Source organism: Myotis yumanensis, unplaced genomic scaffold (genome assembly GCF_028538775.1).
Source record: "Myotis yumanensis isolate MYYU_CA2020_CCGP unplaced genomic scaffold, mMyoYum1.0.hap1 SCAF_8, whole genome shotgun sequence".
NCBI lineage: Eukaryota > Metazoa > Chordata > Mammalia > Chiroptera > Vespertilionidae > Myotis > Myotis yumanensis.
Window position 1 is genome coordinate 25,981,969 of NW_027223759.1, and position 23,187 is coordinate 26,005,155.

The 23,187-nt window shown below is 40.0% G+C and overlaps 1 protein-coding gene across 2 annotated transcripts in view; it reads right to left on the reverse strand.

Moving 5' to 3' along the window:
- The window catches only part of CUL3 (cullin 3), a 103,464-nt gene extending 83,401 nt beyond the window's left edge, over positions 1–20,063 (reverse strand). Inside the window, exon 1 of one of the 2 annotated variants that reach the window (XM_070422245.1) lies at positions 19,610–20,063. In XM_070422245.1, coding sequence (XP_070278346.1) covers positions 19,610–19,675 — 66 coding nt within the window. In that variant the 5' untranslated portion in view covers positions 19,676–20,063. The remainder of the gene's footprint in view (positions 1–19,609) is intronic. The other variant, XM_070422246.1, reaches the window with a different exon arrangement.
- Positions 20,064–23,187: the final 3,124 nt, after the last annotated feature.

The following is a 23,187-nucleotide window of genomic DNA, read 5'->3' on the forward strand; positions in this document are numbered from 1 at the left end:
GAAAGCATTGAGTCTATATGAAGACTTTAGCAAGAAATCCCCTCAAACAAATGACCACATTCACATAACTTTTATTACATTATATTTTTATAACTATTCTAATTTATTATTGTTGGTACCACTGCAATTTCAGGCACCACTCGAGATATTGGAATTCATCCCATATAAGAGGACTACAGTATGTGGGACGTGGTTTTGTTTGCTGACAGCATATGCAGATATTACAATAAAGCAGATTAAGACACCTTCCCTTAAAATCTTATATAATAATCCTATATAATAACGAATATGCAAATTGACCATCAGACCCTCACACAAGATGGCCGCCCCATGTGGGCACAAGATGGCCACCAGGGGAGGGCAGTTAGGGGAGACCAGGCCAGCAGGGGAGGGCAGTTGGGGGGGACCTGGCTAGCAGATGAGGGCAGTTAGGGGCGACCAGGCCAGCAGGGGAGGACAGTTAGGGGTGACCAGGCCAGCAGGGGAGGGCAGTTAGGGGCAACCAAGCCGGCAGGGGAGAGCAGTATAAGGCGACCAGGCTGGCAGGGGAGGGCAGTTGGGGGCGATCGGGCTGGCAGGGGAGCAGTTAGGCATAGATCAGGCTGGCAGGCGGGAGTGCTTAGGGGGTGATCAGGCTGGCAGGCAGAAGCAGTTAGGGGCAATCAGGCAGGCAGGCAGTCAAGCAGTTGGGAGCCAGCAGTCCCGGATTGGGAGAGGGATGTCCCAGATTGGAGAGGGTGCAGGCTGGGCTGAGGGACACCCCCCTACCCATCTCAGTGCATGAATTTCGTGCACTGGGCCTCTTGTTAAGTAATAAACACCTGAAGCAGAATGAATATTCAGAATGATTTCAAAGAAAGAGCTGTGTATTAACTATAAACTCCAGTATACTGCCAATAGTTGAGCAAAACTTCAAATGATCTTTCAAGCTCTACAACATAAGATTCCATAAAAGCTAGAAAATGTACAAAAATGTCTCTACCCAGCATGAATTACTAAATATTCTATTGGAGACTAAAGAATTTTTAAAATATAAACCTACGGGCTTTAAATATTGTACAAGTACTCTTACATTACACTAAAATCATTTCTCATATAAGTAAAAGCTGTTTTATAATCCAAGACTGTAGTAGTATTTTCCTTAGTATTCATGCCTTATAGAGCACAGGTGGAGCAACAGGACATTTCTTCTGGTGATTGCTCAGGCATAAAAATTTTCAAACAAAGGAAAAGAGATTAAATGATTTATCCAAATCACAGAGCTAGGATTAAAACTCATACAGCCCCAAATCTAGTTCATACTCTTAGGCTCACCTCACATTTCACTGTGCTAACATGGTAAAGTAATAATATCACAGTGCCAGTCACTGATTATCCTGGTAACCACAGAATGGTATACTAGTAGAGAACATAAGTTTTGCTGTCTGAATGGCCTGGATTTGTGTCATGGCTGTTTTAAATTCACAAGCCATGTGGCCTTAAGCAAATTAACTCCTCTAAGCCTTTATTTCCTCATGTGCAAAGTGGGTTTAATAACAGCATCTATCTCAAAGGACTATCATGAAGACAGTCCTAATAAGAATGTCAGAATTTAGGCCAGTCCAGGACACAGTATAATTCTTCTCATGTTGACTAACAAGTACCCAATGATAGAATCTCTTGAATTCTCATATATGGGCATCAAATGTCAGAAAAAATATATAGCTTTTCAAACTTAGCAAATAAACAGATATGAACAAAAACAAAAGTACCTTTAGAGTACAACTATGCTGCCCTGGCTGGGTGGCTCAGATGCTTGGAGTGTCATCCCGTACACCAAAAGGTTGCAGGTTCAATTAAGGCGAGTGCTGGAGGCAACCAATTGATGTTTCTGTTTCTTATTCTATCTCTCTCTTTTTATCTGCCTCCCCCCACCCCTAAAAAAAAAATCAATAAAAACATATCCTTGGGTGAGGATTTTTAAAAAAAGAGTGTAATTATGCTAAATAAATGCAAGTCAATATAATGTAGCCTTCTTTCAGGAACAGTATTCCCCTATTTCATGTCTTCTGTTTGTCAGTGCCATTTAAATCATTTTAATCCCGAGAAAGTTCTGTCCTGGGCTCTTTTCGCTCTACACTGGGACCCTAAGGATTTTAATTCATGGTTATAACTACTACCCACACATCTAGGGTTCTAAAATGCACAAGACTAAAATGACAAGGGATTCTGAAGACTCCTAGAACTGTATACAAAATTTTGCAAACAGAATGTGTGCACACTTCTTTTCTGGGTGGTGGATCCCTAACTCAGATTTCCCAAGAAGTTTGGCCCATATCTCAAAGAAGTTAAATTATTGCTTTATATTTTAATTGCTCCTAAATCTATTTTGGAGCCCAGATATTGTCCCTGAAGCCTATTTTATTCAACTATCTGCTGGATGTCTCCAATCAAAGGCTCCAGACAAAACCCCTAGTAAACTCACTCATCACGCCCACTCAAATCTTCCTCCTGTATTCTCAGACTCAGTAGTGGCAACTTAATCACCTAGTTACAACAAGATAGAAGCATACCATTATCTTATCTTTTTTCCTCTCTCTCAAACCCTTCTCATCCATTCACCAAGTGCTGCTAACATTAGGACAAATATGCCCCCATTCTTTCATCCTGAATATTATTGCCTTAAAACTTTCATCTAGATCAGTGGTTCTCAACCTTACTAATGCCGCGACCCTTTAATACAGTTCCTCATGTTGTGGTGACCCCCAACCAAAAAATTATTTTTGTTGCTACTTCATAACTGTAATTTTGCTACTGTTATGAATCGTAATGTAAATATCTGATATGCAGGATGTATTTTCATTGTTACAAATTGAACATAATTAAAGCATAGTGATTAATCACAAAAACAATATGTAATTATATATGTGTTTTCCGATGGTCTTAGGCGACCCCTGTGAAAGGGTCATTCGACCCCCAAAGGGATCGCGACCCACAGGTTGAGAACCGCTGATCTAGATCACTGCAAGAGCCTTCTAACCATCATGAATGCTAATATCCTCTTGGACTCTATCTTCCTCAAAATCACCATCAAAATAGACATATGAGCATCATGCCCTGTTCAAAATCCAGCTCTCATTAATGACAGGCCTGTGGGGGTGTATTTTAAAAGGGAACATAACAACTCTTTAAGATCTAGTGTAAGCAACCTCAACCAGCAAAAATGAAGTCAAAGTCTATGCCTATTTAAACCCTTTTCAGCCCAACCGCAAGGCTGACTCGACAGACCAGGTGCTAGGAGCAGGTCCAACGTCAAGCAATAAGAACATTAAAAAGTTCAACATTCAATCCCGTCAATTAATTTGGACCAGACTGTTTGAATTCCAAAAATAACATTGGACCGCAAAGGGTTAACTTCATTTTTCACTCACCACTACCTATTTTACATTTATTCCCTAACAAAATTAAACCAATAGTAAATCCGGACCACTGTCACTCCTCTCCATTCACTTTCCCATGTCTTCTTCTGCATCTTCTTTATCTGATTCTTCACATAGCCCCTGAATACAACTCAGGTGTCATATTCTCCAGGGATCCTTCTCTGACTTCAAGCAAAGCGCATGACTCCTTCTCAGCTGTTTCATAATATTTGGGTTATATCTATCATTACATTTTCATAATGCTTTATAATATGTTGTTGTTTTTTTTTGTTTTTTTTTTACTAGACTGAGATACTTAAGGGATTGTATGTTTTTCTTCAATGCAACTTAGAAGGCTATAAACAAGTGTTTGGTGAATGAGTATCATTTTACCTTATGTTACACCAATGCAATTTTTAAAACATGAACATTTGAATTACTAAACACAACATGGAAGAATATTTTAATGTCCTTATCTACAGCAATGAAAGTAATGTTTAAGCAATCTAATGTCTTTTTCAAATAGATATTAAGTACAATAACGTGCAGCAACAAACTCAAATTTCAAATATTAATATTTTTGGATTTTTCATTCACCTAACTAAATACTTCACATGGCTACTTAGTCATGACTTTTATTAATAAGTGTTAACTGGGAGGAAACTACTGAATGGAAAAGGCCATTAAGGAGAAGATCCATAAGCTCTAATCTTTCCTAAAATTAAACAAGTCCAAAAACAATATACTAAAGAAAACTAGCTTAAAGTGCAAATTCCTACATTTACATGCTTTGGTCTTGGAGTCAAGTGAACATGTCAACAATAGTAGCAAAATGATTACACTAATAATGAACTTTTAATTTCTCCCTCACCCATCCTTGATACAGCAAGCAACATTAGCTGTCACAAAATTTAAAGGCTCTAGTTTTATGTATATTAAAAAAAAGTTTTAACATCCTTATCTTAAATATTTATGTGAGTACAATTTTAATTCCATTTGATGAAACTGATTTACTTAGGTTGCAGTAACTGCAAATATACTCAAGAGGGACTTGGTAACAATACTTCAGCAAAACAAATGATAAAATAAAATGCACCCACATATACACAAATATTTAATATTTGCTAATTGTTAAGTGTATACAATATCTACCCCCAAGCAGCTCAAGTACGAAGTGATCAGCCAGCAAAGTAAATTCATTTGGCAGGGAAAAAAAACAAAAGCTCTTTTTTAAAGGGAAGATATAATTACGTATTCTTAAATTCTTAAGGTTTAGTAAAACTTTTAAAAATCAAATCAAGACTTTAACTTTTAAAAGTGACCTTTTCCCCTTTACCTTTCCCCAATTCAAAATTGAAATTCCCTCATTAGGAAGTACCAATAACACAATGCTAACAGTCTTTATTTTCTTTCACAAACATCTGACTTTTCATCTACATTACTTCAAATGATACAAAAACATTAACTTTCTAAAGGTCTGAATTTGAAAGGATGTAAGTCTATTATATACTTACACATCTTGACAGTCAGGTAACTACTAAGAGTTGGAGAGAACTATAATATGAGACAATTAGAACTAAAATGAAGAGAACTATATTCTTCACATTCACTATATACAAAGGACAAGAAGTCTTTAGTCCCCTATGAATAATTTTCTACAAGAAATTTAGAACAGGGTGGGTGGGGAAAGGGTGAAAATTTGAAATTCCAAGCAATTCAGAATGACACAGCTAGAAAAAAATAAAGAAGGAAAAATGCTTGATCTTAATTTTAAGCTTCAGCCTCAAAAAAGTTGCTTTGGTAAAAATATCTGAGGAATGGCAATGTTCTAGTCAGACACAACTAAGCCATCAATTATGAAAGGAAGCTCCCTCTCAGATTTTAAGCATCTCAGAGTACTATAAAGTCTCTCCTCCTTTATTTTATTGTATCCTTTATAATACATAGCACAATGCCTAGATAACAGTCAAAAATGATTTAAATGCAGTCTAGTTATTGTTAATGATGATTAATCATATTTGATGACAAAGAACTACGTAATGATTTATGACATCTGCAACAATCCTATTTATCCATCAGTTAATCTTTAAGCAAACTCAACCAGCAAAAATATAGCCAAAGACCCAAGCTTTGAGGAAAAAGCCCAGTGGGAAACATTCAGACTTTGGACAAGTCATTTAACTTTCCAAACTGCATTTTCATCTGCTTGGGGAGGGGGAAATGGGAGAAGACACTGTATTGTGTGGCAATTAAATAAGTCTGTGAAAGCATTTGGCACACAACACTTGCTCGATAAATATGTTTCTTTACTACACAGAAGAGACACATAGAGTCTTAATGACTTAAAACCTGAAGTTAACACTACTGATGTTTGATTAACTGGTTTCTCTTTGATTCCAGTAGAGACCTGAGGGGAGTGGAACTGGGCTGCCAAAAGTAATAACTGTTGTCAAGGAAAGAGAGAAAAATATTGTCAATTGGTAAAGCACCGTAGCCTGGTACAATTCTGTGAAATCATAAACTAAGTCTCATCTACACTCAGTTGGCCTCCAATATCATTAAATTATAGAACAGTAATGTGATGAGAAAGCTAAATCACCAACAGAAAGTTCAATTACAATCTACATTTCAGATCTCACATGAGTAAGCTGTTCAAAAATCAATTTGAAAATTTTGGACATTCTTTTCCAAAGACACAAATCAAGTTTCCAGATTAACCTATTAAAATCCATTTAAATCACACCTGATTTAAGAGTTCAAATGTCTCTCTGTGAATGACTTTTACATTTATGAAAAAATGTATGTGTAACATTTAAGTCTCATGATGACCACAATAAGTAAGATGCACTCCTAAGTATTTTCAATGAGACAAGCAGTATGTCACTATCCTATATTGGTGTTAGAATTGTTACTTGGCACCCTGAAATACATTTTACCCAGAGAATAAATCATATTCACCTTGATTAAAACTCTTCAAACATTTTAATTAGAGATCCTCTATATTAAGACAATAAAAGTTACTACATCTGTAAGATCAACACTTTAAAGTGATAAAAACATTTGCTGCATTTTCCCATATACTATTAAATATGAAACACTACTAAGGATCCTGTTTATAAAATTGCTCTTTAAACATTGATCTGGAAAACAGAATAGAAAAGCAGGACTCATGTTTGGGATGAAATTTGAAAGAAGCAGTAACATTACAGGGAAAAATACTTTATATCTAAACGCATGTCTGAGTTCCATATTTCTATCTATAATTTAAAATTATTGATTTTAATCAGAAGTGACAATACTGGCTTCTCTTTAGCTTTAGTCACTGTTTTTTTTTTTAAATTTATTGTTTGATTTTAGAGAGAGGAAGGGAGACAGAAAGAGAAACATTGATTTATGTTACCCTTATTTATGAATTCAGTGGTTGTTTCTTGTATGTGCTCTGACTGGAAATTGAACCCCCCACCTTGGCTTATTGTAAAGACACTGTAACCAACTGAGGGACCCTGATAGGGCCCCTAAGTTGCTTTTTTTTTATGGGTAAATTAGTTTTTCTAAAACTATGATAATGTGTAAAAGCTCTATAAAATGTAAGGCAATAACAAATTAGTATACACTGGAATCAGCTACATACAACCCATAGGAAGAGATAAAAACCTGTGAAATAGTATAAAGTGCCACAATTAGTTTTGTCTTTTAATTGAATGAACCTAAACTTGTAACCAAATGTGGTATCACAGCAAAAAGCCTATCATATAAAATTATTACTAAAATCTGCTATCAAATCTGCTCAAAATTTCTCTAAAACTACCAACTCACACAGAAAGATGTAGAACATAGCTAACTTTCCCACTGCTTCATATTAAGATTTAACCATCATCACTGAAATACACCATTCTTATTCCTTCAGGAAATTCTAAGGCTGCAAAGGTAGATGACTTTTGCAACATCACAGCAAATGTTTTAGGCCATGGACCATACCAGCATCATTTCATAGATTTATCTTCTCTATATATAAAAAGCCAGAGACCATAACGCCGTAATGACCCTAATGACTGGTCGCTATGACGCCCACTGTGGCCAGCAAACTGGCTGATCAGGGGGTGGGACCAGCCAGCTAACCTCCCACGGCCAGTGCGCCCGGCTAACCCACCCCTGATCAGACTCTCCCACCCTGATTAAGGGCAGGGCCACTGGCCAAACCCCACCCCACCCTCGCCCCCAGCCAGTCCCACCACAATCGGCCCACAGCCCCTCCCCCGGCCAGCCCCGCCCCTGATTGCACCCTGCACCCAAATAGGGGGCGGGGCTGGCCAGCCAACCTCCTTGCAGCCCCTGCCAGGTCCCTCCACAGATCAGTCCCCCAACCCCAATCGGGGGTGGGGCCAGCCAGCCAATCGCCTGCGGCTCCTCCCCCCAGCCGGCCTGGCCAACCTCCTGCCATCTCCTCCTCCCAACAGGCCTGGCCAGACCCCACCTGTGCACAAATTCGTGCACTGGGCCTCTAGTGTATATATACAATGCCTTTGCTAAAATTTTTAGAGTTGGAATGAGCTTAAACCCCAAGTTAAAATCTCTTCATTTTATAATTGAGGGAACTGTGGCTAAGAGGCTTATCCAAGATCACACAGCTAGTTAGAACAGGGGTCCTCAAACTACGGCCCTTGGGCCACATGCAAATACAAATATTGTATTTGTTCCCGTTTTGTTTTTTTACTTCAAAATAAGATATGTGCAGTGTGCATAGGAATTTGTTCATAGTTTTTTTTTGTTTGTTTTTTTTAAAAATATATTTTATTGGTTTTTCACAGAGAGGAAGGGAGAGGGATAGAGAGTTAGAAACATTGATGAGAGAGAAAGATCCATCAGCTGCCTCCTGCACGCCCCCCACCGGGGATGCATCCGCAACCAAGGTACATGCCCTTGACCGGAATCGAACCCGGGACCCTTCAGTCCGCAGGCCGGCGCTCTATCCACTGAGCCAAACCGGTTCGGCCATAGTTTTTTTTTAAACTATAGTCCGGCCCTCCAACGGTCTGAGGGACAGTGAACTGGCCCCCTGTTTAAAAAGTTTGAGGACCCCTGAGTTAGAACAATGAAGAAATCCAAGTGTTCTGGGCTAAGTGTAAGTTTCCCTTAAACCATGTCAACTCAAATCACCTGGGTGCTCAATATTAAGAAACTAGTGGCCCGGTGCACGAAATTCATGGGGGGGGGGGGGTGTGTCCCTCAGCCTGGCCTGTACGCTCTGCAATCTGGGACCCCTCGGGGGATGTCCGACTGCCGGTTTAGGCCCAATCCCATGGTTAGGCCCAATTGGGCCTAAACCGGACATCCCTCTCACAATCCGGGAATGCTGGCTCCTAACTGCTCACCTGCCTGCCTGCCTGATTGCCCCTAACCACTCTGCCTGCCAGCCTTCTCGCCCCCAACTGCCCCCCCTTGCCAGCCTGTTCACCCTCAACTGCCCCTCCTGCTGGCCTGCTCCCCCTCAACTGGCCACCCCCACCGGCCTGCTCACCCCCAACTGCCCCCCCTGCTGGCCTGATCACCCCCAACTGCCCTCCCCTCCTGGCCTGATCGCCCCTAACCACCTCTGCCTCGGCCCCACCACCATGGCTTTGTCCAGAAGGACGTCCAGAAGGTCTCCCAGTCTAATTACCCTTTTATTAGTATAGATCATTTTATAATTGAATATGCTAATCCTATATAATAAAACCCTAATAATATGCAAACTGACTGAACGGCAGAACAACCCGGTTGCTATGAATTGCACTGACCACCAGGGGGCAGACACTAAAGCAGGAGTTGCCCCCTGATGGTCAGTGTGTTTCCACAGGGGAAGCACCGCTCAGCCAGAAGCTGGGCTCACGGTTGGAGAGTGCAGAAGCGGTGGTGGGAGCCTCTCCTGCCTCTGCTGCAGGAAGCCGGTAAGGAGCAAAGGGTCCCGGAATGTGAGAGCCCTAGACTGCAAAAGGGATGTCTGCCGGCCAGCTTAGGCCCGATTCCCGGGGTGATAGGGCCTAAGCCGGCAGGCAGACATCCCCCAAGGGGTCCCAGACTGCGAGAGGGCACAGGCTGGGCTGAGGGACCCCTCCATTCCAGTGGACGAATCTCGTGCACTAGGCCTCTAGTGTTAATAGTAAGTCATTACAGCCAAATACTTATTTTTGTTTGGTCTAGAAAATAAAAGCTCTCAATTAGAAATCAGGTTTCTAAGTCATGGTTCTTTCATAACATTCTCTCTGGTCCTTGTTTCGTCATCTAATAAATGAGATTAGAACAGATTTTCTCTAAAGTGCCTTATAGCTTTTGAAAACTAAAATATGAATACAAATAGCAGCAAATAAGTCACTTTATTTGACTAGTGATTAGAGTTCATCCAAAAATATACCTCTTTCTGTCTCATTTGCATATACTATGAGGAAAAGTGAAATATTTTAAAATAGCTGATCTGTATGCTTCAAAATTCATTTTACTGCTCAATCAACTTCTTAGTATATTCTCAAAGACTAAATTAAAGATTATATTAAAATATTTACACATTAATAATTTTAAAAAATCACTTTTATTCTGAACATATACTTACCAAGATAAATTCCTATTAACTGAAAAGAGTAAGTTAAGAAATGTGTGCTATCAGCCCAAAAGAAAAGTGTTAACTGATAAATATGACAAGTAATGTGTCTTTCTGATAGGTTATTACCTTGACTAAAGTCAATACACACTAGGGCCCATTTAAGCAATTTATGTACTCAAATTTTACTAAACATATACTTTTATTGATTCAGTTTTTATAACATTAACTCTTATGAGTAATGCATTTACCTTGAATCTAGTGAGGCCTAGACTTGCAAAAACAAAAACAAAACAAACAAACAAAAACTTCCAATGGCCAGAACTTAATTTTGATTTATTTTCATAACGAATAGTGAATTGTATAAGCTGCAGGACACCCCAAATCTGCCCCTGGGTAGTAATTTAAATGAAAACCTTAGAATTATTTTTCTAATACATTCCTATTAAGAAAAAAAATTTTTTTTCAGAATCTAGCAAATTCTTAACAGAATATAATTAGGCAGTATGGTGTAGTGGAAAGAACATGAATTTTTGAGTCAGACATGCCTGGGATCCGAATCACAGCTCTGCCCTTTCATAGATGTAAATGTATTTCACTGTGTCTCTGAGCCCCAGATAAATTTAAAACAGAAGTAATAACATCTAAAGATTGTTGTGAGGATTTGAGGTAATTATAGTTCAAAGCACTTAAAACAGAGCCTAATACAAGGTAGACATTCAACAAATTGTAGTTACTAATCTTATAAAGAAACTTCTCATACTATTAATAAATTGGAAAGGAAAAAGAATTTTTCATGATTACTTTCAAGAGGACAGGGCAAATAGAAGAGGCTAGGACTCAGTGATGGCGAACCTATGACATGTGTGTCAGAGGTGACACGCAAACTCATTTTTTTGGTTGATTTTTCTTTGTTAAATGGCATTTAAATATAAAAAATAAATATCGAAAATATAAATCCTTGTTTTACTATGGTTGCAAATATCAAAAAATTTCTATATGTGACACGGCACCAGAGTTAAGTTAGGGTTTTTCAAAATGCTGACACGCCGAGCTCAAAAGGTTCGCCATCACTGGGCTAGGTGTTGCTCAGTTAAGGGCCGCTTTAGGTAAGAATGACTTACAATCAGTATGGTAAAGTATTCCTCTTAGCAAGGATGGCTTGCTTTTAGAGAAGTACTGTATCTCTAAAGAATATTTATTGTATTTTCTTAAAGTAGGTAAAGATATCCCTTTGAAGTCTTTATTCTTTTGCTTAGCAGTACAACTTTATTTAAAGAGTAAATTTGGCAACATTCCTTTCTCAATGATTCCAAGTACTAAATGAATGGAAGTCAAATTAATAAATTTTACTCAATTACATTTTCAACTTTAAAACTAACTTAAGAAAAAGAAGTAATGCTTTCTAATAGTAAAAGCTCTGGATTAGGGGATTAGAGGCTCTGTTCTTAATTTCCTATTAACTTTGTCAATTTAGGCAAGTAGGACTCTCCTCAATTTTAAAAAGTCTGGATTAATGACTGGTTATTTTAAAGCAATAGTTAAACAATTTATACTTATGGCAACATAGTAAATGCTCTAAATTACCAGAGAGGGAGATTTCTGAAGATACTTCACTCTCCCTGGATCCTAGAGACCACATAAGAGTTTGAAATTAACTGTCCCACATGAAACACATTACTTTTAGTTGAAAATTCTGACTTTATGATTAGAAAAATTATTTTAAATGTCTTAGTGATGCCACCATTAGAAAGCACTTTCTGGCATTATTCTAATCCTCACAATTAATCTGTGAGAAAGATTGCTACAGTACCCATCTTAAAGATGAGAAAACAAACTGGCATTGCTGGGATACCATTGTGCTGCAATGACAAAGAAAATTGTGTTCCAATAAATGACACACAGAGTATTTGAAGGCTCTTGGCTATGAAGAAGATAGTATGGTAGTCACCAGGATTGGGAAAGCAAGAAAAGAAACATCTTCCTTCTCTGAGATCTGAGAGGAGTTGAGAATGAGTCAAGAGACAGGATAAAGAATATAACTGAAAGGGAAGAAAGTTGAAAGAACTTAACACAAGTTAACATTAGTTTTCACAGTGAAGCAGTAGTTAAATTTTTTGAAGAAGAGAGTTAAGAGAATTTTTAAAAAATATATTTCTACTGATTTCAGAGAAGAAGGGAGAGGGGGAGAGAGAGAGAGAAACATCAATGATGACAGAGAATCATTGTTCGGCTGCCCCCCTGCACACCCACTATACTGGGGATTGAGCCTGCAACCTGGGCATATGGCCTGACTGGGAATCGAACCAATGGGTCTTGCAATTTTCCCCAGGAGTGCAAAATAGCCTAAAAACTATAAGCAGTAAAAGCAAACAGGTGGAATGATCCAAGATGCTTTTTGCTGATATTCCTGGCCTTGCTCTGAGGAGTAGCAGGACAGAAAGGGCAACTAGTAACAGGTATCACCACAGCTTGGGAGAACGAAAGGAATCTTCCTGAGGTCCAAGAGGACATTAATGTGAGAAGGAAGCAAGCATGTAGAATAACTGAATAATAATCATAGCATGCATTTTTTTTATAATGCTTACTATGTGTCAGGCACTACTGTAAGAGCTTTACATGAATTCACTCTATTCTTACAACAACCTTGCAAGGTAGGTACTATTGTTTTGCCTTTTAACAGAAGAAGAAACTAGCAGAGGTTTGGTGATTTGCTCAAGTTCTACATCTAATAAATGGAGGAGCTAGGATAGTATGCAACATTGGAGTTTAAGATTTCTAAAGTAGAATGACAAGCAATAAGACAGGGTGCAGATCACAAATACAGAAAAGGCCAGGTCTGTTTGATTATTATTTTATACCTAGTGCCTGACTCCTAGTGGGACCACACAATAAATGTATTTTATAAATGAATGACTATGCCCACATGCACTGGATCAAGTTAAGATTTAAACTAGAGCATGTCTGTGAAGAAGGTATTAAAGTCTTCAATGACTGGGTGAGCACAGGTAAGAAGTCAGGACATGGTCATAAGAAGCACTCAAAAGAATAGTTAACAAGGGCCTGAGCCACAAAAGAGGATGATGGAAGTGGCAATAAATGGCACCCAGACCCAGTGATTCAAGAATTATAAAAAAACAGACACCTCAATTCAAGAAGGTAAACCCGTAACCTCAGGGCAAAGCCAGATCTCAGAGGAAAAGGCTAAGAATCCTAAGAACGGGCTGAAGATATAGAGGAGTGAAGTAGTGGATCAGAATGTACAGGTGGACAGATTGGGAGGAAGAAGTCAAGGTGGAGGGAGCTAGTAAACAGAAAAAACTGGACCAGAGAGAGTCTTCTTCTCACACTTAATCCAAGGTTATTGTCAGTGCATCATACTACCTTTACTTTCAAGTCATTATCATTTCAGGAGATTAGGCTGACTACCTGTTTGAGGAAAGTGCCATAGGATCATTAAAGACTTACTTATATCTTAAGACTTCACTTACAGTTGCAGAGTTCAAACATTTCAGAGTACTACTTCCATCGACTTACCAAATTAACCAATTACTATAGTTTGGTTTAAATGACTAGTTTCTCATTTAATCAATCATTCAATAACCACCTACAGTGTTTCGAACACTATGCTAAGTGCTCTGTGGTTCAAAAGGGTGTCTGATACAAGCTTTGGGCAGGGATCACAACCTGGTTCATAAATGAAACCAAAAAAGGGTGGAGAAAGGGAAGAAAATGGGAAGGAAATAAGAAAAAGTGTATTTTTAGATTAAAAGTTAATGTACATATTAGGATATACATACTAAATGAATGTTTACTCCTTCAATAAAGTTACATACTTACTCCAACTCCAATAATTATCTGAGACTCATTATTGGAACTTCTCTTTTGAATCTATCCCTCAAGGGCCCGTAGCATTCATTCTTTTGAAGTGTCCCAGTGGTACCAAACCTATATCCTTTGAGACTAATTTTCTTAGTGTCATTCACAAATCGACTCTGTAGGTTTTTCAAAATGTAAGCTCTAGAAACTGTACCAAAAAATGACAGCATCACTAAAATAAGTGTATAGTATCCCCATATAATCACTTGCAAAAATATTATCAATTTTAGTATTTACATTGTGGCCTAATCATGGCTACATGTTGATATAGCAATAGGTGCTGTTCTAATGCTTTATTTTCTTTACTCACAACAACCCTGTAAGGTAGGTACTACTAGTATTTGCATGTTACAGAAGGCTAGAAGTGGTTAAATAACTTGTTAAAAATAACACAGCTAGGAAGAAGTGAAGCTGACATTCAAACCCTGGCAGCCCAGAGCCCTCACTCATATGCTCAGTCTCTTTACTTTTTAGGCATATTCCTAATACATATGTTGACTATTCTAATGTAAAACTAAGTGAAAATTCCCTACAAACTATCCACAGTTTTATTCTTACAAGTAGTTGATGAAATGCAAATTAAAGTACTATTTTTTTTTTAACCTATGACATTAAAGATATATGTTGACTAAGACACTAATACAGAGAAGTTAAAATGACACAACCTTGAGAGGTATAATTAATTCTTAAGAGCCTCACTTTAGAGTCAAACCGGCTGGGTTAGAATCCCAGTTCTGCCACTTACCAGTATAGGGACTTTAAGCAAATTACTTAACCTCTCAAGCCCTCATAAACATAACAAATGAGAATAGTAGTATTCTATAGAGTTGTGCATTTTAAATGAGCTTATATATGCAAAGCACAGAGAACAGTGCATGGCACATGATAACATTCACAAAATGTTAGCCATTATAACTACCAATTTGGTAATAGGTATCAATGATGGTTAGCCCAGTACTTCAATAATTATAAATGAACTCAAATATTTTTGTGCTGTCAGAACTGCATTATTTATAATAGAGAAAATGTGGGTTCACTAGAATTAATCAAAATACTTGGCAAAAGAAATGATTAAGCAAATGAAGGTACTATAGAGTATTACACAGCCATCAAAAATTATGTGTTCAATATATTTAACATGAAACTATATGTACAGTAAGATACTATATTTTTTAAAGGCAGTATATAAAATGATATTGTACCTCACTTTTACTGTGTGCTCACACGTGTATGCCAGATTAAAAGAAAACACATCAAAATATTACTGTCCTGTTTATTTCCAAGTGGTAGGGTTACAGGTAATTTTTATATCCTTATTTATAAATTTAGATATTTATTAGGTTTTCTATTATGAATATACATCTTTTATAATTAGAAAAGCTACTAAAAAGAATTCTTTGCTTTGACAGATGATTGAACAGTTTTCACAATATACTGATAGACACTAACTGTAACTCATATTTCATCCCAGTGACTTATTCTTACTAATAACACCTTTACTTTTCTGTTGACTTTACAATGGATAAACAAGAATTATTCTCGAAGTTGCAATATTTAAAACTATAAATTGTCCCGAAACCTTTATAAAAATCTAACAAAATTGTAAATATCAAGATGATCCTGAATGAAAATAACAGCAAAAATTACCTCTAAGGTCTCCCAATTTATAATACAAAGGAAAGGCATACTATTTTTTCTAGTCCTAATTATATAGTCTTCTTAAATTAGAGAAATGCTGTTTTTCAATTTAATGAATAAATGATGTGCAAACAAATAAAGCTTTCTCTATTTTGTTTGAATGAATCAACCTTGTGATTTATGTGTTATTTAAAAGACCAAATTCTCACATTACATTCTATACTACCAAAAATAGTTTCAAATTTAATATTGGTACTAATGATTTTCCAGGTTCCTCTGAACTGCCATCTAGGAAGATAATGCAAAATAAACATGTTATAGGTACCTATTTTATGCTTTTATTTTTCAACTTCTAACAGCTACAACATAGCGGGCTGTCCTAAAACAACTAAAAAGGAAGAATCAGTCTAAGTATAAGCAACACTTTAATAAATATCCTACACCTTACTCCAGGATTTCTCTATAAGAAGATACTAAAGAATGAAAAACAAACATACAATTAATTCCCTACCCTGTGTAACTTGCAAGACTATTATTCAGCTTTCCTGTATGTATGTCCTGGTAGTTACAAGCAACAATTACTTTCCCTAAAGAAGAGAAACCTATTATCAAGATCAAAGCTGTTTCCCCAAATCTGGCAAATATGTAGCTGGAAAAACAAAAACATTAACAGTACCCATTAGTCGTTAAGTTCTTGTGACCTTAAATACATAAAAAATAATTTTAAAACTTAATCTCTTACTAATGTCAGTCACTTTATGGGTTCCATCTAATGGTAACCTCCACATCATTCCCTGTCCGACACACAGGTAGAGCTCTGGTAATCTCATCTAGAATTATGGAGTGGACATCACAATTAGAGATTCTTTATCATGATTAGCATGCTTTATAAACTAGTAACTGAACCCATTTCCAGATCATATTCTAAAGGCAATCACTTTCAAAATGTGTCTTAACTCTGAAGGCTAAGCCAATTAAGGCAAATCAGAAGAGAGGCTAGCACTTCCATTCAAATATATCCCCTTCAATCCAATCAATCTTTCCAAGCTCATGTGGACAAAACCCTGGACAGTACAGATGGTGAGGAATGGCTTTTCAGAGATAAGGACAAAAGGTTCATCTGACAGTAACTAATCCTACATAGTGGAACAAAAGCTCAGGGTTGAGACACATGGCAACATCAAGGGAAGAAGAGTAGAAACTCCTTGGGGCAGCATTCTCTGGTCCAAATCCACTTCGTTTTCAGGAGTTTGGCAACTTATAGCCTCCTTCCTTAAAATAGTTTTGTGGCCCTTGCTGTTACTTTGGGTACCCAAAAACCAGAAAGATGTTAAATGATGTATGTACTTTGTACACTGCAGAAAAGCTTAAAAACTGGAACTTTTCCTCCATCAACAATGTATAAAGACAGAAAGTTGCTTATTGTTTTCCACCTTAAAAAGAACCAATTTCTCTTGAAATCTTATGCAAAGGTCTACTTAAAATGTAAATTGTGCCTAAAACTGGTATGGTGTAACTTCTATTCTTGTGAACAATGATGAAAATACACTTAAAAATATGCACTCACAACACTAATAATAGCTGATTCTACTGATGGGATTGTGTCTGGAATAGGCTTACATGACTATAAAATGTAAGTTCACTTATCACTCTATTCTGCAATACAAACAAAACAATCCCCAAACATTTTTATATGTTTTGCACATCAATTTTATAAAATGGAATCTGAAATGAGCACTTCAGACCTTTGGTTAAACTATAATTTCCCTTAAATTATAGTAACTATATATCCAAATGGTAAAATACAGTATTTGTATGTACATATGTACACACATAAGCAATATTTTTTCTTTATGGAACACTATGTATTTTCTACTTCTGACTACCAATTTATGCAGACTACAGTTAAGCAAAAGATCACTAATCTGAAATAAAAGAAAAAATTTGAAGGTCTCTAAATACTCATTTACCAATGTGAAATACCATACCACTGAGGCATATCTCTCTCCTTATTGAAGGCTCAAGGACCTATGACTTAAAAATTTATATATCAAAAAACTATAATTGCTCTTTTCACTGGCAACTATGTATGATGTTACTAATTATAAAATAATAAAATATACTTTTAAAAATTAGCAGATATTAACTACTGAATATCAAACACTAGTCACAAACTTCATTAAAGGATTTTAGAAAAACTTAGAGGGCAACAAGCTGAGACAGAAAGGGTCCAAATTAGCTCATAACCATATGCTACTTAAAATTATTCCCTAAAACAGTGCCTGGCACATGGTACTCAGTACTTGTTGAATGAACGAAGGAATGGGAGAACAGGTAGGAACAAGCTAAGATACTGAGTTGAAAATACATAGATAAAGGTAGAACCAGCTAATCAGAACATTAGCATAAGTAGATGTCAAATGTGAGCTATTCCACATTTTAGTAATAATCTGAAATAGAACTCACACTCCAAGAATAGCAAACTTTTCCTAGAAAACTTGTTGCATAAACTTATTTAAAAAACTAAATAATTCTAAATTCTGCTAAAAAGGTCAGAACTGATTCAGCAGGAAAACTAACATTACCCACAAATTCATAACACTGTTCCCTTGCATGGGAAAACATGCTAGTGAACTTCATTAGTGCTCTTTTGTCGGCATTTCTTACTTTGTAGTTTCTCACATTTACTTAGAAAAAAACTTCAAAATTACAAAATCCCTTCAAAACATTTAATTCTCCTGCGTATATCCCACCTTGTTTACATAAAGCAGGAAGTCTCTACACATCGACATCACTGTTTATGTTATTACACTTTCATAGTCTGCATCAGGTATATTGTTTCAAATTTTAAGAATTCAGAAAGGTCAAGTTCCTTGGGCGAATTTCTTACTTAAATCCGACAACTATATTATTAATAAAGTCTTTCCTCACTGCAAACTACACTTTAGAAAAATCATGCTTTAACAAGTGAGTACACACCTCCTCCCTTTTCCTCCTCACAGGATTATGTGTCTATGATTCTATGAAAGGAAAAGCAAGATCGTTCTCTAGTCTTTGAGAAAGAGCAATTACTAGTCTTTCTTGACAGAGAGGTGTTACTGTAGCGACATGAGCAAGTGTGTCCAGTTTCTCTTACGCCAGTCCAGTTTAAAGGCTTGCCACCGACTCTCGGAATCAGATATGACATCCAAAGTTAAACACTGTATACTCAACACCGCAAGCCTAAGATTCAAAGTAATACTAAAAAGTTTCTAAACAGAATACATTTGCAGTCACTAACACCTATAGAGTAAAGCAACCCAGGGTGATGGTTATTCATTCTTTTGGGGCTTCCAGGTCTGAGAAATACAGAACCAACTGCCCAATTTGTTCCCGCTCGCTTCTCCTGACCCTCCTGTGTGTGTGTGTGTGTGGGGGGGGGGGGGGGGGGGGGGGGGCAATTTCTGCACAAGAGAGTTTGTCAAGTGCTTTGAAAGCCTGTGGATCGAAGATGCTACAAATACATCTGATATTACTACTATGTTTCTATTGAGCATTCCGTGGAACCACTGTCACTGCGTTGAGGATAGTTTGATGGCATAACGCTTCCTGAGGAGGGGGAGAGAGCGGACAGTCCCCTTCATCCTCCTCAAGATTTGGCTGGCCGTCACTGAGACTGCCGGTTGTTTTGTGAAACCACACGTGAAAAGTTACACACAGGCCCCGTACAAGGAGGACTTGGACAGTCCCCATCCCCGTGGGTGTGTGGGTCCCGGGAACCGAGCGGGGAGAGGAGAACTAGCTGTTGGGCCTACACCCCAATGATGTGGGGAGGTGCTGGGACCGGCAAAGGGGCCCCGACCACAGCCGACGCCCGCGGGGCGGCTGGAGGCGCCGCTACGGGTGGGGGCGCGTCGCCGGACCGGGCGCCGGGCGCGGGGAACGGCCCGGGAGGGCGGCAGTGCCAGTGCCGGGGCCCCGCGCAGCCCCGTTGCCGGGAAGGCTCGCGCCCCGCGGCCGGCGGCGTGGGGGAGGGGAGGCCGGGCCTGCGGCCTGTTGGGGGGAGTTCAGCCCGGGCCTCGCGTGCGGCTCTCGGCCCGGCCCCCGGCCCAGGGGTCCCGGGTGCCCAGTAGAGACTCACCGGAAAGGCCCGGATCCGCATCTTGGTGTCCTTCCGGCTGCCCGTGCCTTTGCTCAGATTCGACATGGTGCTCGTCCCCTCCCCGGCGGCGGCTGTGGGTCGCACTCCGAGGCGCCGGTGTCACATTTAAGGCGGGCGGGCAGGCGAGGGGCGACGCTGGGGGCGGCGGCGCGGCCCCCGGGCTGGGCTGGGGAGCTGGCCGGCCCCTGGGCGGCCGCGGCGGGGGCGGCGGCGACTCGGGCTCCGGCGGCTGGGGCTCAGCTGGGGGGCTGCGCTGACGCGGCTGCTCCGCGGGGTCCCCCTCACGCCCGGCTCAGCTCCCTTTATCGCGCTCCTCCGCGATGGCGGCGGCGGCGGCGACGGACAAACATCTCACTGCGCAAGCCGAACGTCCTCCTCCTTCTCCTCCTCCGCCTCAGCGAGACGAGATCCGGCCCAGAGGGTGGAGGGGGGAGGAGGGAGGGAGGAGAGCCGGAGAGTGGAGAGATTGGGGGGAGGGAGGTGGGAGGACAGAAGGAGGCGGACGGCCGCCGCGGAGGGACGCTCAGATCTCGCGAGAAGAGGGCTAGCGCGCGCGATCCCGGGCGAGGCGGGGCGAAGCCCGGGGGCGGGGGGCCACGGGAGGAGGGGAGCCGGGGGTTGGGGAAGTGGGCGGGACCAGCGGGGCGAGGAGGTGGGAAAGGGGCGGGGCTGAGTGCGAGAGGAGTAAGTTGTTTTTTCGATAGGGGAGCGTCGGAGCCCGGTTCTGGGCGGAGGTAGTTGCTGATTGGTGGAGCGTGGAGGGCTCCTGGTCACGTGGACCTAGTGGGCGGAGGAAGTTTGGAGAGCCTCAGTTGACCGTAGTGGGCTGGGTCCTGCTGGGCTGGCTTAGGGCGGGGGCTGTGGCCCGGGTTAGGGCGGGAGGATAGTCTCTGGGAGGAGCGTGGGTGCAAGGTGGATAGCTACGTCCTAGAACTGGTTCCTATGTTTTTCTAGGGCATGTGGACTAGGGATGGGTTCTTGAGCAGAAGCCAGAAAGTTAAGAGTTTGTGCAGGAGTCACCTGAAGGGTCAGAAGTTAGGGTCCTGTATGCTTAACAAGATATTCAGATTGGATGTGCACACCCCAACTCCAGGACTGAGGGGTGGAGAGACTAATCCACAAAATTTCCTTAAACTGCAGAAGCTCCAGGGCCTCCTGAATCCCTGATATTCTCTGAGAGAACCAGGACTTCTTAGTCTTAAAATTTATTTTTCTTACCATAAAATGTCAGCTCCTTTAATGTAGTGCAATATTTTGGTAAATGGTGTTGAATAGGAGATAGGATGACAGAAACCTATATTTAACCTAACAATCATTTTTACCACTACCAAGAGTATTGAAAGTTTTGAAAAGACAAAATTATTGTCTTTGATTCAATTTGCTGCAAATTTGGATTCCCCCCCCCCGCCCCCCGCAATTGTAGTCAAAAGGTCTAGTTTGATTCAACAGTCTTGAATTTTACTGTCTAATTTGCCTCTTGAGCCCAAATGATATTATATTTGGATTTCTGATGCTGCAAACAAATAGGAGTTCCCACTAAAGTGTGTGATCTTTTCATTTTAAGTAAGAGCCTACCGTTGGAATGGGTATCAATATTTGGGATCTGGGCTTTTAATACTTAGAATTAGCATTTGGAAGCTGGGGTATGTGTATATATATATATATATATATATATATATATATATATTTTAAATAGGTAAACTGAAATGTACTTTTCTATTTGTTTACTATAAAGTTGAATTTGCCCTAAATCAACTTAATCTTGATGACTAAATTTGAACGTATGCTTTCATCCCTTACTTGGTTGAAATGCCCCATTTGAAAATGTATTTTCTTGTTTTGTTTTTCGTTATTAGCTAATCAAAACATGAGCTTAAGAAATGAGGATGTTGCTTGAAGCTATGCCTGTGTAAACACTGAAGCTAAAAATAGGTCATCACGAACTAGATTGATAAGGTAAGATTGGGAGGGGCTCTGATTTAAATATAAGATAATATGAGTCTTGGTTAAGAGTTTATAATCTGCATGGTGGTTGAACATTCATTTGTATGATCATTGGACTATATAAACCAATGTTTTTTATTGATTGTACTGTCAAATGGCCCAGTTTCTTTAATATAAGAATATATGTTGTGGAGCCATGAGTTTGATTCCTAGCTCTACTGCTTTATTATGTGTCTTTTGGGGCAAGGACTTGATTGTTTGTGCCTGGAGTGCTTCATCTGTAAAATGGGGATAATAAAGCTTTCTTCTTGGGCTGCTATGAAATTTAAATGATTTCATACATTTCAAAAAGCCAGAGAGCAGTGCTCAACACAGAATAGCCACTCAACACCTGTTGGCTATTTTTTAAAAATATGATTTTATTGATTTCAGAGAGAGGAAGGGAGAAGGGTGAGAGAGAAACATCAATTGACTGCCTCCTGCATGCCCCTTACTGGGGATTGAGCCCATAACTCGGGCAACGTGACCAGGAATCGAACCCACAACCTCCTGGTGCATGTGACAATGCTCAATCAAATGAGCTACACAGGCTGGCTTATGTGTTGGCTATTATTATCATGGATAATTAAAGTCAAGATTATACTGTCTTCCTTTATTCAATATGTAAGTTTCTAAAAAAAATACTTGTATGCTTTTATAAAATGAATTTTATTTTAAACTGTGCCAGTCTTCAACACTTGGATTTCACAAAACAATAAAGCATTTTTAAAAACCTGGGGAACCAATATAGATTTCTCCAACTTTATTTTGGCAAGTAAGGGCGTTAAAAAGGAATAACTAGCCCTAACCGGTTTGGCTCAGTGGATAGAGCGTCAGCCTGCAGACTGAAGGGTCCCAGGTTCAATTCAGGTCAAGGGCATGTACCTTGGTTGTGGGCACATCCCCAGTAGGGGGTGTGCAGGAGGCAGCTGATCAATGTTTCTCTCTCATCGATGTTTCTAACTCTCTATCCCTCTCCCTTCCTCTCTGTAAAAAATAAATAAAAGATATATATTTTTAAAAAGGAATAACTAGCATAAAATAGGTTTATATTGTGTGTGTGTGTGTGTGTGTGTGTGTGTGTGTGTGTGTACTAGAGGCCTGGTGCACTAAATTCGTGCACGGGTGGGGGCAGTGTCCCTCAGCCCGGCCTGTGCCCTCTCGCAATCTGGGAATCCTTGGGTAGGGCCCCTAGGCCTGGCTGGCGATCAGGGCCTATTGGGGCTTTCATTCCCCTGGCTGCCGGCAGATGGCCCCACCCCCGCCACTGCCACTGCTTATCATCTGTGAGATGCTGCCCTCCTACACCCTCCACACCTGTTGCCTCTCTCTGAGGGCGACAGGCGTGGGATGTGATCACTTAGCTGGCCTGGGCCTCATTCTGTGGAGTGATCACTGGCCAGTCCCACACACCCGCCACAGCACCGCTGGCTGGTGACCTGGGCCTCCCTCTGTGGGGCGATTGATCGCAGGGCCCCCAGATCAATCGCCCCGCAGAGGGAGGCCTGCCCACCCAACCGGGGCTCCGCGATCTGTTGAGGTCCAGCCCCAGCAGGTCCAGGGGTTCCCAAAGG